At 40.9% G+C, this 17656-nt stretch overlaps 1 protein-coding gene across 2 annotated transcripts; it reads right to left on the reverse strand.

Annotated features, from left to right (window-relative positions):
- Window positions 1-1531: 1531 nt before the first annotated feature.
- Window positions 1532-17656, reverse strand: LOC122773947 (tumor necrosis factor receptor superfamily member 19-like). 2 transcript variants are annotated; one of them, XM_044032953.1, is made up of 10 exons: window positions 17452-17656; window positions 16534-16619; window positions 15503-15616; window positions 10746-10924; window positions 10471-10556; window positions 5604-5768; window positions 3653-3778; window positions 3416-3518; window positions 2588-2877; window positions 1532-2101 (listed from the first exon to the last, which is right to left on the reverse strand). In XM_044032953.1, the coding sequence occupies exons 2-10, from the start codon at window positions 16597-16599 to the stop codon at window positions 2097-2099; spliced, it is 1134 nt and encodes a 377-aa protein (XP_043888888.1). In that variant the 5' UTR covers window positions 16600-16619; window positions 17452-17656; the 3' UTR covers window positions 1532-2096. The 2 variants fall into 2 exon arrangements, with proteins under 2 accessions (XP_043888888.1, XP_043888887.1); XM_044032952.1 differs by having other exon boundaries at window positions 3653-3781; window positions 17452-17655.

The following is a 17656-nucleotide window of genomic DNA, read 5'->3' on the forward strand; positions in this document are numbered from 1 at the left end:
TAGTATATCGTCCAAAATAGGCAAAATATGTCATAGTATAGTATGTTGTCCAAAATTCGTCAAAAATGTCATAGTATAGTATGTCGTCCAAAATCACTCAAAAATGTTATATTATAGTATATCGTTCGAAAATCACTAAAAATAGTAATAGTATGGTATATCATCCAAAATCGGCAAAAAAATTCATATTATAATTTGTCGTCCAAAATTACTAAAAATAAGTCATAGTTGTGTGTCGTCCAAAATTGCATCAAAATGACACGGATTTGTATTTTTTCAAAAAGTCTTCAAAATATCATAGATTAGCACATCGTTCAATATCACACGTGAATAGTCACAGCTGAAGCTCCTGCTTTATGTCTTTGTGTGACAGTGATGCTGCAGAGACAACCTTCCATCGAGGACTGTGTACAGCAGTGTTCGTGTCTGAACTCAATTCAAAACTTTGGGACTTTCATCATGTACTTTAAGAGCTGAAAACTGTCTCCGAACCACCAGAGACGGCGTAGAAATGGACTTGAATCTTTGCTGCTGTTTAAAGAAAGGAAGAGAAAAAAAAAAGCGATGGCAGAATTATCTGTAAATAAAATCTTTTCATTAATTCTCAAAACTCCTGTCCCACTGACAGGCACTTTCCCAATGCAGTTGAGTCCTTTGTCTCATGTAATTTTGTTTCAACATTCTCAACTGCCACTTTATTAGGTACACAGGACACTTGAAGAAAGACACCCAGAGAGGAGCATCTGCCATTTGTTTTACTGTTGCCTTTTTATAATCTTGAACCACTCTTGTCATTCTCCTCTGATATCTGATATAAATGGCCTCATTTATATCAGAGGAGAATGACAAGAGTCATTTTCGTTTTCACTTTGTAAACTGCTGCTCGCTGGATATTTTCTCTTTTTCAGACCATACTCTGTTTCTCATTTCTTTTTGTTGACACATTTTCATCATTTCTTGCCTTTATTTTCATTTGTTAATTACACAGCTAATATCTCATCATCTTAATATCCTCCTCAAGCTCCCATACTAGGGGAACATTGTTTTTTCCGTGATCATATTAGGATGAGGAAGAATAGCTAATCTGCTCTTCCTGTCATGTGGTCATTGTTTCGGCTCTAGATTAATGCCGCTCCATCTGTTTTGTCTGTCAGTAGTTACTGAGGGGGAAAGTTATGCTCATAGCTGCTGCTGTGTAGAAATATAATTCACTTGATTTATTTGCAAGGGTATCTCATTTCACTGGGTTAAAACAGCTCAAACATAACATTAAAATCAGAGCGTTTCTGAAGGAGTTTTCCACATTACAGCAGATATTCCACAGTAGAGCTGCTGTGTGCATCTGTTTCAACACATTCACAATATAATTAACAGCCAAGTTGGAACTGCAGCTGCTCCCTCTGACATTGTCCTTGCTTGCCTTTACACAGATCTGCAATAGCAGGCATTCACTGGGAAGGGTCAAAGAAATCCCAGGAGGAAATAAACACAATCAACAATCAGTTCATTAAGAATTGAGAGCCTAGATAACTCCATATGTAAACAAGTTCAAGTTTATTTACAAAAACATGTTTACGAACATCAACACTATAACTGGGAAATGAAAGCAAACATATCGTCAGTCAAGTCTATGTTACAAAAATATTGACCTATTTACTATTGTACAGTATCTACAACATATTTAACATTCCTCATCGTAACTTGCTCTGTGTTATTAAGATTGTCTTCAATGTGCAACATAATCACTTTTCTTCACACCTCAAATTTCACAACTGTTACATACAAAAGCTTCATAAAACCAGCTGTCGATCAGCTGATCAGTGGTTACAGTTTGTCCTCCTACATGTGAAGATTTCAGACGGAGCCAAGGCTCTTCTCTTTTTTTTTGTTTCACTATACTCCATGTTAGTCAATACTCCTCGATGTTTCAACTTCATTCAGTTTCACCTTCTGGGGCATGTGAGTTCACATTCTGTGTGTGTGTGTGTATGTGTGTGCGTGCGTGCGTGCATGTGATATCTGAAACAGGATCTGGATGCGGCTGTTGTTAAGTCCAGGCTGGTTCAAGGGTGGAACAGGAGCCAAAGAAGTCCATGTCATCCTGGAAAGAGCAGGAAGAGGAACCCACACACACTGTGATTAGTAATGTATCTGCCCAGAGCTGAGCAGCAGCCGACTTATAACAGGATAGTGTTGTCCACATCAAAGAACTTGTGCTATCTCCTGTTTCTTTTAGCAGCTGCTCTTCATGGACAGACACTCACACAGCAATGTCCCAGTCCATAAAAAGGACATCCAAGATGACAACTTGGGTGTCTTTTGCAGGAAAAAACAGTATGCAGTAGTCTGAGAAGATGGGTTTTATTTTACAGTCCCTCAATGTCTGTATAGGAATGAGTAAAACTGTGTGGGAGAGATCATGTGATTTCGTAACTGATGTTAGAGAACATCGAGGATCATTAAGCAGTTTTTCTTTGTGGCAGCTAATCTGAAATGCCATGGGAGTGTCTTCATGTGTCAAGGTAAACGTTTGAGTTGATTTACTGATTTACAGCTTGAGACATGACTTTGGGACTTAGAGACTCACCTAACTGAGTTGATGGGTGCTGTTGTTTCTGAAGAAGTGCATCTGTCATAGCTTCACTGAAGCTCTGTCTGGTCCTCTCAGGTGAGTTCTCCTCTGACCTGCACCCGTCCTCTTCCTCGCCTCCCTCACCATCCTCTTCCACCTCTGGTCTCCCTGTAGATCCTGTGTCACACTGAGGCATTGCCAAGCACTCTGCAGGCTCTGAGCTCGCTGTTGTCCCACCAACTGCTATGCTGTCAAACTCCAATTGTCCTCCATGCTGCACCTGGGTGTCTTCCTCATCCAGGTTTCTGAGGGAGTGGAATCAAGAGAGCTGCGGTTATTATCACCACAAATATCTGTTCACATCCACACCCTGTGGTGTTTCATATCTATATTAGATGTCTCTGTTTGTACTCAACACCTCAGAGTATAATTAGCCACATTAAACTATGTCTACACCACCGTTAATAGCAATGAAAATCAGAACACAAGCCCCAAGGAAGGTGGGCAGCATACGGCCACAGGGCCAGATCTGGTCCATGGACCAGTTTTAAACGGCGTGCACTGATTTAAAAGACTACAAGATGTCCAATCAATAAAAGGCAACGCTGTATAAAAGTTACTATACATGCAGAGCGAGTTTCACTTCGTAGTACTACATCTTCACATTAAAAGCATTTAACTGGCAAAACACAGCTTGACATTCATTTTGAAGTCGCCAAGAAAGTGCCATGTGTCATTGAGTTCAACAACCACTGCTTATTTGTAGCACACATAGCTTTGTTTCATGGAGCTCTACTTCTTTCTTGTGAACAAATCTGCAAAATGTGCAAAATTCATTCTCACCCGTCACTGAGACTCATCTGGGAATGGAAGGGACTGTTGTCCTGGCAACGGTTTAGACTGCACCTCTCATCACAGCACAGTGATGGGATCAGGTGGACCGGACCTGAACAAAACACACAAGTTAAAATGTTATAAATGTCAAGACAGCATGATGATAAACAACTGAATTCTGAATACAATACTTAGTGTGAATTAATGTCTACTGCTAATATCACGTGGCTCTGAATTACACCGTACCATTTGTGTGTCCGGGGCCAAGGTGACACTGGCAGCAGGGTCTCTGGGGAAAGTCGTGTAACCAGCGAGGGTCCAGGCAGGACAGCTCTGCCCCACTGTATGGACAGTCCTGGGACCTCAGAGACGCTGCTGAGGGAACATTTGTAGGACGGTCAACCACAGAGACATACAACAGCCTTACAGCAGCAGAGGCCTTCCACTAGAACAACTTTGATATTAAAAAGACAAGTGCATGGAGCAGCATCACTGATACTGACATCATGTCTGAATTTCCTGTAACAAAAAACAAAGCACTAATATACTGAACTGCACAGGTAGGCAGGTTGTGCTTGAATTTGTTTGGAAATGCCTCACAACCCTCGAGTCCATGAGGCCGATTAAAATTCTTTAGAGTCATTTTAAAAGCTACTGGGTTAGCATTATGCGGCAGCTTGGGTGAAGGGTGGGGTGTGTGTTTAGACTGAGTGGAACTACTAACACAGATTTTTTTTTTACTCTTATTCACAATACACCACTTAAAAAAGAGTAAATAACACACAGAGTTTAAGCATGGTAATCTGTACCATGCTCTTTGTTTCAGGTGATCTTACCGGGCAAGCATGATGTCATTAACTGTTTGCCCGGGGATATTTCACATACTTAAACAGTTTTGGCTTCAGGAATGATGCTCATTATACAAGTTACCACAAATATGCTACGCCAGGCTTTAATAAGGCTTAAACCTGAAGATCACAACTGACAGATGAAATGGCTCTGTTTGCGTAGTCGACAATAATGAAATCGGGCTCATCCAGTTTTTTTTTGTATCGTCTACATATATTCAGATTTACCACAGCACTTGCTGCTTTAAAACTACAGGCACGTCGCAAAGCACATGCGTGATTAAAACAAGTGATTTAAGATAACTTATCACCATCCTATCTTCACTGTTTGCCATTTACAATGATGTGGGGGGTTCTCAGCCAAGGAACCACTAAAACATATGGAAATATTCCTGTGACCTCTTCATGTATTTCCTCTGCAATAATTTGACTATAAGTAGTCAACAGTAGACAAGTAAACAACAACTTCTGTGGAAATGATCGACACTAGGGCTGCAACTAATGATTATTCTCATTGTTGATTCATCTGTCCAGTATTTCCTCAATACTCAGTTTACTGATATATACTGTGTACACAACATATGGGAAACATGTATGTGGGGAAGCATGAATTAAAATAGCTATCTTTTCTGAAGAAGAAAAAAACTGCTTCTACAGGTTAAAGAATTTAGTGTAACAGCACGTAGCCTTTCCTTTTTTAAAAACTGGAGTAGAACCAAAATGAATGTGAATGGTAAAACCTGTGGTTCTTCTACTATTTCATATTGCAAAATATCAGCTGTGGAAAAGACCTATCATGCCAGGTTTATTTAAGTTTATTAATAAATATAAGACCAAATTTCAGTCACATCATTCCAATCCAAATAACAATTATCACAGAATTTGACAAACATAAACAGCCCTGAGACTTTTGCACAGTACAGTATTTACTGTATAAATATGAGGAACATCTGTCTGTCTGTTAATCAAATAACTGTCCAATGGTTTGCTTGATTTTATATATATGTAGACCCCACTAGAGAACCACTGGTACAAGTAAGAGAATTTTAGAAACATGTCTTGATCATAGTACATTCTTTACTGGGAATTGACTGGCACCCAGGGAGAGGTGGTTCAAAGGTCGGTGCTGGCTGCATAGAACCACATGCAGAAAAAAAGCTTGCCTTTTGCAGTGGTGCATGGAAAGTCTTTCTGGCCCTAAAATGTGAAAACCTCCTTTGAGCTCCTGCATCCGCTGTTTGAATACACTATCCAAAGTCTCAGCTCTGCAGCTCTTCAAAGCTTTTCGAGCATATTTTACAGATTTAAATGATATGTTGTGATATCTGCTTGTGTGTTTTGTGACTCACCACTGGGCTTCTTCTCCAGCAGCTGTCTCTTGCAGTAGATGACACACAGCACCAGCAGGGCCAGCAGCACAGTGGCCAGAGCGCTGCAGATGACCGCAGCCAGGGCCATGTCCCGTGGGCTGGTCACCACCACGGGCAGCGGCACCAGGTTCACACGTCCGCTGCCTGTGGAGGAAGATGAACACACAATATGATTATGATGAAAATGCACCTTATAGTAATGTGCAGGTATTTAATGTTATCCGACATCCTTGACCAATCACATTCAGGTAATTTGAGACAAATGATTCCTTTTCACCTTGAGACATTTTTGAAATGTCAGGAGGGTGTTAATGCTCCTTTGTGTTACTGTTTCTCTCATATTAAACCTTTTGGCCCCAAAAATACTGCTCATTATACAAGTCTCCACAAATACAGGACATCACATGGGTTTGGTGCAGCTCAACACTCAACGTCACGATATAAAACAGATGAATTGGCACAGTCCCTTGAAATATTTGGCTTCTGCTCCGTGTAATTATCATTTCAGACACTCATCAAAGATAAAGGCACAATCTGTTATCCAAATGTAAACTAAAAGCAGCCAAATTAAAAACATGACTAGAACTTTCTATCACTGTCAAACTGAACAAGACACTTCATAAAGACATGAACAAGGGCCAATCAGTTATCAATATGTTTTTCGAAAACTTAGGTGTGAATGTGTTAGCAGACAGCTGCTTATTTGCACATCTAGTACGATAACACACGGTGTCATGGCAACCACATGAAACAAATATTCATTCTGTGGTGACTCACCCTGAACCCTGTGATAAATCATGTGCCATTCTGCCTATTGTTAATTTGAAATTAAGGAGTGATGTGGGTATTAAGTTGAGCTTCATCAGTAAATTTGTCAACAGAAACAAGAAAGGCATTTGTTCTCTTCACGTGTGCCAAGAATGTTATGTTATTGGCCAGGTTTGTTTGTCTGTTTGCCTGTGAGCAGTGTTATTTTTTTTATTTTTTTAAATAGTAAAGGACTAAAAAAGAATATCTGTACATAGGACCCAAGGAAGAAAATAATTTTCTTTCTTTCTTTCTTTCTTTTTTCTCTGCAGCTATTCATTACGGGAAACATGACGGAGGAGTGCTTGACTTTCCAGACACTCCGTGTGATAAGTGAGAGCTCATGAAAAGAGCAGGGAGCAGTGAGATGTCGGCAGGTAAGCTGTGAGTCCCACAGGACCACCTCAGCTCTGAAAAAAAAAAAAAAGTCTAAAATTTTAATACTGATTGACTTTTCTCTGAGGCATTAGCATGCATCATAAAAAACTGTATCAGTAGTCAAACATAATCTTGCTGTTGTGAAATACAGTGAAAGTATATGTTATAACACCACTGTGAACACATGGTGAGAGAAAGCTTTATCAATAAGGTGAATGATTTTGTTTGAGATTTTTTTTTTTTCACCAAGCCCTGCTGTTTGCTTTTCAGTGCATTAATCATAGCGACTGATTTACACCTTTTCACATCTAAGGACTCTTTGTTACGCAATGTAAACATTACTTACGCTTTGGGAAGTTGTTTTATTCAGCCATGATATGGGATGAGGGTATTATAACATTCCTTGTCATGGGGAAAAACTCAAAACTCAAAACAGTTCTGAAAACTTTGTCTGACCTAGACGATTGTTTTGATAAAAGTACTGATATAATTAAATAGAAAATTGCCAATTCCCTGCTCTTTCAGTGATTTTTAAAAATGTCACAAGAGACAATTACAAAACAATTTCAGCTTTTCTAAACATGAAGTTAAATTTAAGTTTTAGTTGAATTTGTATGTAATCCATGTCGCATGTGGACAATACATTATGACAAAAAAAAGCCTTCTCTCATTAACAATAATAATATGTTGTATATATGTATATTAAACAGATTTAATTGTTAATACTATATTTTATGGCGTAAAACCATCACGCTCTATATTCTAAGTAGTACACACAGATACAGGAATGTCTACCTGTCGTGTTTATATTTAGTTTTCATTGTCAGGGTCAAATTGAACTGATCCGAGGTGAGCATCATCGCTCGTACAACACAAAGGCAGTCTGTTGTAAGAGGCCCAGCAGCTGCAGCAAACACAGATAAACACTGAGCCAGTGAAGTGAGCTCACCTGCTGATATTATCTTCACACAAACCACACCAATAAACCACAGCCTTTCACAGACTCGCTGCCTATTGACTTTGTGGTGGTCCACATACTCCAAATAAAAGAAGCACTTCTTTACACCTCTTTGACTTTGGTCTCTACAAACCCTATTAAAAGGCTCTTTAGCAGAAATTGGCACTATTTTACCCAGAACTGTAAATAAAACAAAACAAGGATTCTCTGTTTTGTGTTAAAATGACAAAACACACAGACACGTAAGCAGTGCAACAAGATGCACTTACCAACAAGAACAACTGGAATAAGGAGTTTTAGCAGCTAACAATGCTTAATGGCAATTAGTGCACATGACAGTGACAACGGAGCACAACAAAGAGACAACATCTTTAAAATAAAAAGACAATGAGATGATTTGTTATTTTTGCAGCACAGAAGAAACACGGGGACAAGATAGCTAGAAACTGAGAATGCACGTATTTCCTAAGTATGGGAATCAGATTATGATTGAAGTATGCAACAGAGTTCAGGACAGAACTTACATTAGAGCTTCACTGTAGAATAATAATTACTCTGATAAGCATATTCTTTGGCCTGGTTAGGCTTCGCTTCTCCAGATGCAGTCTATTCAAATGCAAAGTCCATTTACAGGAGCTGTTTTTTAAACGGTTGTACTGTAGGTGTTGAAACAGATAGACAGCCTTACATTTAGCATTTTCGCTTAAGTTAAATTGTATATGAAAACATAACGGTAGTGTAGATGAAGTGTTTGAGAGTCAGCAAAGATCATTACTTTAACTGCTGTGACTTCAGAGAATGTGCTTTTTAAAACTAAAAGGTTTTGGTTGAAGCAGCTGGCTGACAAATGCAGCGAAGAATATTTCCTGGTATGCTTCGTGTCATCTGTGGTGAGAGCTGATCACATGCAGCTTTGAAGTCTGCGAGCATGCACATCAGAGGGAGAGCTGAGGTTATCGGGGGGGAGAGAGATTTGTCGGATCATGTTTCCTACCAGTAGCGTATAAAGCTGTTCACTTTAAAGCTGGGATTTCAGAAATAGCTGTTGTGTTATTGCTGAACTTCAAAACTACACCACTGTTTCTCTTCACGCTGACACAGAAGATAAAACAGCAATCTAACTTCTGTGTAAATCTGGGAGGAAACAGTAGTTATAGAGGGATAAACTACCTAAAAGGCCTGTAGGATTCTTTGAGTGAATATATCTCAACATGCCTGTATGTGTTAGACAGTGAAAAACTCCAGCAGATGAAACACATTAGAGAAGCTAAAGGAATCCATAAAACACAATCTCATTTTTACTACACTCCAAAAAGCCACTAGGGGACAGGGGGAGAAGGAAGGAGGGGCTGTTTAAGATTTACAGTCCACCCCAGACTGCATCTGCCTCCCCTGCACAGCTGCACCGTTGCCCCAGGCCAGTGTGGCCTATTAGAATGATCTGCCCTTTAAGTTTTCACCACCATCCTCAAGATAACACTGGAGAGAGGGAGCAAGACTTTCAAACATTTGGAAATGCTCCACTGAGAGTCGTGGACGAGCCAACTACCAGCTATGTTCTCAGACACAATGGCCATTTTGTTTCAAAACGGGAAGCTGCACAGATGGAAAAATGAGCTGACAGAAGGAGGCCAGTGCTCCCATGGCTAGTGTTCATTACACTAACGGGAATGTATGAAAAGATTATCAACAGTAGATGTCTGATGAAATCATGATATTTTCCTTTTTACAATTATTGCATGTGAGCGAGTGTGTCTGAATTGTCCAGCCACCCAGAGCCATCTACATTTGTTTAAGACTGCGGTGTGAACACTGGCCTGGTCTGCTCTGATCCTCATGCTGCCAAAAGCCTCCTCTGCCATCAGGAAGTCACACTCAATTACCAAAGGTATAAGTTCAGTCTCCTGTTGGTTTTATGAGGAAACCTGAAATCATAAGGATGTATTTAACTACTTACAATGGCTGGAAAACAGAAGTTAATTGGATCTATAGCTGACTGGAATGTGAGCCGGGCTTTGTGAACGTACTGTAACACACTCCCTGCCTCCTTTAAGCATAATGGATCTGTACAAAAGGTAATAAATTACAGTGCGTGAACCAGCACACTCCCTGATCTGGTGCTGAAACAAAAATCGTGCGCAGTAGTATTCAGATATGTTTTGTCTGAATATGTCAATGGAGGTTTTGTCCAAGGAAGTTTGCTCATTTAATCCAAACTGAGCACCGAGAGTGAGTGATGTGCTCCGAGTGAGTATAATCCAGTGTTGGCAAATCCACTATTGCTATTATGGCATCCATTTCAGCTTTTGAACTGCTCGATTTATAAATCCAAGCATTTGTTTGCACATATAGCATAGCAGCTTGGCTCAGTGAGATTTAGTGAATGAACTATGGCTCGCTCCACCCTATAAAGGCTGTGGTTCTGGTTATGCCGAGGACCTTGTGCTGGCATGTTGTGTGTGTAAAGGCTTTGTGTGGCACTGCTGCTTCAGTTTTGGTTCTAGTAGTGTTTGGCAAGGAGTTCAATACTGTGCTAGTAGGTGATATTTGCTTTTATACAACAGTATCCTTGTTGTTTCGTCTTAAAACATCACTTATTGTGGGCTGGGATGAATGGCCTGCATTCATGAGGACATTAAAGAGAATGTGTCAGTGATGTCTGGCCAACTGTTTGAAAAAGTAAAAGAAATGAGAATTGCTTACAGTGAGGCTCATAAGGAGGCGGAGGGTCCCCACAGGGTATACACTCCATGTCTTGGAAACCACTTAATTTGGTCTTTCTGTAATATCTGTAGGGAAAAAACAAAAACAACAAAATGATATGTTTTAACCTTCAAAGCTGTCATGAAGACAGGAGCTTCAAACACGTCCGTATTAGTGTGTTGCAACATGTTTCCCTTCTTCAAAACTATTCTGTTAAGATGAATAATTTTCATAAATGACCAAAGTATTTGGTGCAGACACATCTCTCCTCTCACCCCGGCAGACAGTCGCCACACACAGCATTGCTGGTGGTGGAGCAGTTGCCCTTCTGGAAGCGGTTGATGAGAGCACAGTCCAAGCAGGGCTTGCACTTCTGCAGGCTCCGGTCCTCTTTGAAGCGACTGCTCCGGCAGGGCACACACCGGGCATCCTCTCCATAACCAAAGCCACATTCCTGGGAGGATTAACAGGAGAAATACACCGGGTAAGAGGTGGGGTCGGTGGTTTGGGATGATGTGCAGCTGGTGAAAGGAGGGCTTGGATGTGGACTACTGGGGGTCTGGAATTAAAGAATGATATTGGCTCACAGGATCAGAGGAGAACAATTGCCTGCCTCTTTTGAGAGTCCATCTTACACTGGCAATAATCTCCCTGACTCTCTCAGTATGAATGAGTGCCCTTCCGCTGCAAGACCTAGAAAGGCCAGGCATTTGAATAATAAAGGCCCTGGAGAACACCCACTGTTGTATTATTGCAAGTTTATTGCTGTGTTTTTGTGCAACTCTCTCTCTAAGCAGACTCAGTGAGTGTCCCATTGAGTGAGAGGCCAGCTAGCAAAGGAAATGCTTAGGGAAGGGGCAAGGATTATAGAAAGGTATATGAAGAAAATGAGATGAATACTCTTTTGTGTTTGTCACTTGGAAGTGCACCTAAAAAGCACAGCTCGGGACTAGTGTGTGAGTGATCTAATGCTCACCCTGAACTACTTATCTCCAAAATATGAGGTTATGAAATATAAGACCAAATTACTGTTTTCTCTGGCTGGAAATAAAGGCATGTATCCTGTTACTAGGGCTAGGGTGATACACTTTTGTCACGATGCAATAGTATCATAATTCTACCTGCCAGTGTAATTTCTATTGCTACTTTGATTTATTCACACTCTATGAGTATTTTGATTTAAATGGAAGGATCATTTTCTTTTCCTCTTTAAACCAAAACTGAATTATACTTTTCTTGAGACAATCACCCATGATTCTTTTTGGGTTGTTTGATTTATTTAATTAACTATCACTCCAGTTGCTAGTTCCTTTCTTCTGATGTGAGCCTTGCTTTGTCTCTACTCCAAATAACCTTTGTCACTTTCACATCCTCTAAAATGACGTGAGAAGATTGGTGACCTCAGCCACAAAGTGACATTTATGTGACATCTGATATTACTGTACACCACACACTGAAAAGACCCTGTAGGCATGACATCATGCATTGATCATTCATTATCAGCTCCTCAGCAGCTGCCCTGTTGTCCAGCGTCCCTACACCGCAATCCAAAGCCAGGGTGAAAGACAAGGACGGGGGTGAGGGGTTGCTCATATATCATTAATGTGAAGGTCAGCTTCAAACAGTTCTTCTCTCTTCTCTTCTGTCTTCACCCGTGTCCTGTTTCACTGCCTGGGCATGCAGCCCTGCTGGAATGTGGGCACAAGACTCTGGTATGGGGGTTGGGTTTGGGGAAGCACGCTGGCTGGCAAGAAATTAAAAGAGATTTTAGAGGCAAAGATGTGATCCTGCGATGGCACCACACAGTCAAGCTTGAGGACGAGGAATTCAGTCCTTCCAGCCAAACGCATGTGAGCCTGACACTGAACCCTTGGGGCAAGTCATGCAGGCCCAAGGTGGACTGTCTGGGGCTGCAGCTGTTGTTATGAAGTCTCCATATAAGGCCTTGCTCTCCGGCAGGGCAGGGCAGGGAAAAGTGGAGGTGGGGAGGGGGAAAGAAAAAGTGAGAAACCAAGGAGTAGTGGCTGATGAGTGATATAAAGGGGAAAGGCATTATGAAGATTTGGCCACATCATAAGCGATCCTTTCTCATGAAAAAACCCCATGATTCTGAGGCAGGAAAACTGAGCCCTGACACTGAGATGGTCATTATGAACAAACAGCAAACCCGGCTGCCACAAGGTACCTCACATTCATTCTGGTTCACTTCCATTATATGAAAGAAGAGGCCAAGCACGATTCTTGCTCACTAAGACTGGCACAAGCTTTATCGGTGGGGCACCACATGACAGGATGGGGGCCGATGCTACATAGACACGAGGCAGTCAGAGTCAGAGCTCTGAAACAAAAGGAAAATGAAGCCAACTTCTGTCCCTCTGATCTGGGCCACACAGAACATCAAGAAGGGCTTTCTTTCTTCTTTTATCTTTGCTAACAAAGCTGACACTCTACACTGTCTAGTTCAGCAGCAAAAAAGAAAGACTAGAGCCTGAAGTCATCAGTTTAAGTTATTATATGAAAAGACAAATCACATGTATTAAACACAATAGCCCCTTTTCATCATAACCTACAGAAAACAGCCACCAGTGTCAGCAAGATTACGACTCCTTCCTGACAACACTATACTGTCAGGATGTGAACAGCAAGGTACAACAATAGCAGAAAAAACAAAACACACACAAACCAATGGAAGGAAGTTAATTCTCTATTAGACTGTACATCTGCTGGTTTCTCTACAGGAACAACTTAATCAGTTTTGTGCTAAGCCCTGAAATGAATGAGATAAGGAAAGCATTTGGAGGCCTGTAGCCAATAATAAAAAAGTTCAAGAAACTGCAATAAAAAATATTGGAAATAATCAGACAATAGCAGTACCGCAAATGTTATATTTCACTTTGATGTGCCTTTCAAAGAAAAGCAAATACCTAAAATTCCCTTTCCCATATCCTATCTCCAGATCTAGTTTGGGTGAGATTGCCAACCATAACAGACGTGTGGAGTGGAGAGAAGGGCCGAGCCGCCTGAGACCTGAAGCATGTTCAGGCGCAGAGCTTTTTGAGATTAGGAAGGAATCACACGGAGGGCAGCCAACCATCTGATCTCGTAATGAAACAGCACCGTGACAGTGCAAGTTAGCTAGAAGCAGAATTCTGACAGGTACAAAGCACACGCATACTCCCTTTTTTCTCTCTTACTCTAATAGAGTGGTGTCTTCAGACACAAGAATAATGTGAGTGACCACGACGACTTTGACCTTTCTGCTGCCCATGCACTTCTCACAAGTTCACAACAGTGTCTCTCTCTTTTTTCTCAACACCATCCAGAGGCCCTTTGCCCTGGAAGTGTGGCCGGAGCAAACGTTACACTCTTGCTGTATATTACAAGATTCTGACACATCAAAGTTGTGTTCCTGCCCTTGTTTTTGCCACTGGCAGTTTTCACTGCGGGGAAAAAAATCAGTGCTTCTGCTTCATGCTTGACACGACACAAGACTATACAGCTTATGAATGAATGAAATATGGCACAGATAAAGGGAATAACTGTTTTTAATGGCCATTCCCTCTGTGTGGGTGGTTCCTTTGGCTACAGTTAGTGTGGAGAGGCTAATTGATGTTTGTCCATCTGTCTCAGAGAGGCTTCCAGAGGCAAACTGAGCCACATTCCTCTGAGATCTCTATGGCAGCTGCACAGAGGGACTCCCAACAGTTTGCTGCCCTTCCAGTGCTCGGCCCTGCCTTTCAGAATATGGACAGATTGTCTTGGTTACGCAGAGCTCAGATCAGAAGTTGTGTCTGTGGGAAATGTTCCCTAAATGCAGGCCCGGGTCTCCACTGTGAGCCGGCATCCCGCTACCTTCAGAGGAAGAATGAGGCAGCCAATTATTAACCAGGACCCCAGGGTGGCGAGCAGCATTCATGCCTGTTGAGCTGGCAGAGGAACACGAGGACTACTGAACCGTATTACCAACCACAGAGTGCATGTCTGTGTGCACTGAGATTAAAGGCAACTGGACTTAAATGCATGTGTGCAACACATGTCAAGGGTGATACAATGTTTTTTCACCAGTGATCAAAGATGTAGGGCAGGTTAAACCCATATAAAGAAAAGTACCTTTCCCTATAGCAGAATAAGAGAAGTGTATACTTATATATACTCCGTGTATTACGTACTCCAGTTAAGTTTACTATCTGCATGAAGTGCTCACTTTAAAAGATGTTTTTATCCATTTTATGGTTGTGTCTTGGCACACACCAATATTTAGTCACTGATTATTGATTTAAATGGGTATTACAGTGCCGTGTTTGATCTGGTTAAAAGTATTTACTTGTCTCTACATTACTGCAAAAGCAGGCACACCGCTTCTGCCAGAGTGGAAAGCCTTTCCTTACAAACATTAACTGACACTATAATAGAGGCCTGTTTGTACAAAGCACACAAAAACCTGTGGCTAAGGTGGTGGAAAATACTTTGTTCCACGCCGAGACTGTAGCAAGCTTAGGCATGGCTGGCTACAAACAGTGAAGACAATAAGTTGGACAGGGTGCAACAGGGAAAAACAATGGAAGCCATTCATCTGCAGAAGGTCAAAAGTATGGGTGTGACTGATTAAAGAAGGGTCGGTGTTCGACAAAAGCTAATAACAGCTTGGCTGTTCCCTTCATGAAAGAGAGGAAGTAATAAATAATGTTGGTTCACTGGACGAGATACACTTTTCTAAACAGTGATGTCCATTATTTTCATGGACCACAGTTGCATTTTGTTTGTGGGCTTTCCCCCCCCCACACACACGAGTAAACATCCATTCAATAGCATAAGGAAGTTGATTAAACTGATTGCAGTTGATGAAACTTTCCTTTTCCTAAATAAACAAGTGATTGTGCTTTTCCCTTCATGGCTCTGCTGAAATGCACCTGGTTGTACACAGGACTTTAGCCAAATCTCTATAAAGCAAAAGAAATTCAGTTTGTGCAGCTGATGTGATAAAAAAAAGGGCAGATTGAGTCCAGTAAGTTTTTGTTTTTTTTCTTCAAACCTTTGAAAGCTCCTGTCCTGCATCACACTGCTTGCAGGGTTTACAGTTCCCAAAACGGTCCTTGTACTCCTGCTCTCTGCATTCTCTGGTCTCCTCCTCGGCACTCACAGGAATCTGAGAGGGACAGTCATTTAGTCAAAGTTAGAGATTCCTGCGTTTCATCGCCACATTTATCTGCAGCAGAGCTCAATCCAGAACCGCGTATCGTGCTGTAATGTCTCTTATTTTAGTTTGAGGGGATCAACTCCCTTTTTGATCTCTTCTTAAAAACAAGTCTAACACTGCTGGGATGAGTTAAGGGGGAACATTTATGTGGAAAAACTGCACAGCTTCAACAGCAGAGTCTATCTCAAAAGCAACAATACACGGATCATCAAAGCCAGACGAGAATCTGGACAGCTAATACAATCAATCAGGACAGTGCATTGAATAAAAGGTCAAATGATCCACAGTAGTGTCTTGATGTGGTTTGATCCCATTAATGCTCGGTAATAATTCAGTAACAAGTGATATTATATTCATCAATGTCAAAATTGTGCAAACACACTGTTGTTTTCTGTCTATAAAGAAGTTAAAAACCACAGTTTACAGTTTCTTTAACATTCACTGAGGAGCAAAACTAAATATTTAATAAACTGACATTTTGTTGCACTAATTAATCCATATTGGCTGATGTTAATCTTTTTATGCATAGCCATAGATCCCACAGCACTGCATGAACTGTAGAAGTATAGGTGTGCAGTTTGAGAAAAACATACAAAAACAACAGTCTTAGTCCACTTTTACCAAAGTTCCACAACATAATGCGGCGACAGAAGCTGACCGACAACAGAGTGATACTTTTAGAAATGTTAACAGACACACTGAAGCTTTTTCGGTTACATGTAAAGCAACAATGAAACAGTTCATATCAGTAGAACTGAGTTAGAGAGATAGCAGTATAACACTGGGCTGATAACAGTACCTCACCAGATTACACACACACACACAGTTTGGATTTGAGAAGATATATTGTGTAATAAATTACTTACCAGAGTTAAATAAATGACGTGCACAGTTAATAAAAGGGAGAAGGTGTGTTGGTGCATCCACACCATTTTGATCCTGATGCTTGCAGCTGAAAAAGGACACAACCGTAAACGAGTGAGTTTATCATCATATAAAAAATACATACAATAATGCACAGTGAGCAATTCTTTAAGACAATTTAATTCAATACATTCTATACAGAGAATATAATCAGACAGGAAGCCTCAATGACATGTTGGTGAGTTAAACATTAATTACTGATGGCTGATTATATTCTCACTGAATTTGATTATATTGTTTTGAAAAAAATATTGTTAGTTTTATATATACAGTGACAGTGAAAAATTACAATTTCCATTTCCCAAATCAATGAAGAAACAATGAACACGTAATCCAAAGTTTGGTTTAGTCCACAAACTATACGTAATCGGTTTACTGTCCAAGAGGAACAACACTACCCGATTATGAAAATATTGGGCAATTTAGTAGCCTATTGATTATTAATTAATCAATTAACTATTGCAGAAGACCAGGTGTAGATTGTGAGGCACTGATTAGAAACAGCATCAGACTGTATGTGGGCTACTCTCCGCAGCAGAGTCAAGTCATGTGATGATTTTCAGTTCAAAATCACATCAGCTCCTCCGACAGTGAGACCGAATATAAATGTCTCTACAACACATAATATTTTGATCACTGAAGTGATACAAATACAAAGAGGATGCGCGTAAAGCGAGTGTCTGTCCCTGTCAATGGTCGTCGATCAAAGTCGATACTGTGAAATGATAACCTGAGGTTTGTTGTCACTGTTCATACCATGTTTGCCGCTGCCACCTTCTCCTGAGTCGTGACTCGCTGTATAAACTTTATTCTGTACGTCTGTGCGGCGTCATAAAGAACTGCAGCTCTACTCTTCTTACCTGATCAAAATGGAACCAAGTTGCTCACAATGTGGGTTCTGGAGAGTTCAAAGCACAGCGGTGAGAGGTGAGGACCTGGACCTGGACCTGGTGCTGGAGCTAGAGCTGGTGTGTTTCCCGTTCACCATGTCAGCGTTGCTGGTGCCTCAGACCAGACCGGCGACTCACACACTCACTGCAGCACAAATACAGCAGCTCACCGAGA

The sequence above is a fragment of the Solea senegalensis genome, linkage group LG8, assembly GCF_019176455.1.
Source record: "Solea senegalensis isolate Sse05_10M linkage group LG8, IFAPA_SoseM_1, whole genome shotgun sequence".
Taxonomy (NCBI): Eukaryota; Metazoa; Chordata; class Actinopteri; order Pleuronectiformes; family Soleidae; genus Solea; species Solea senegalensis.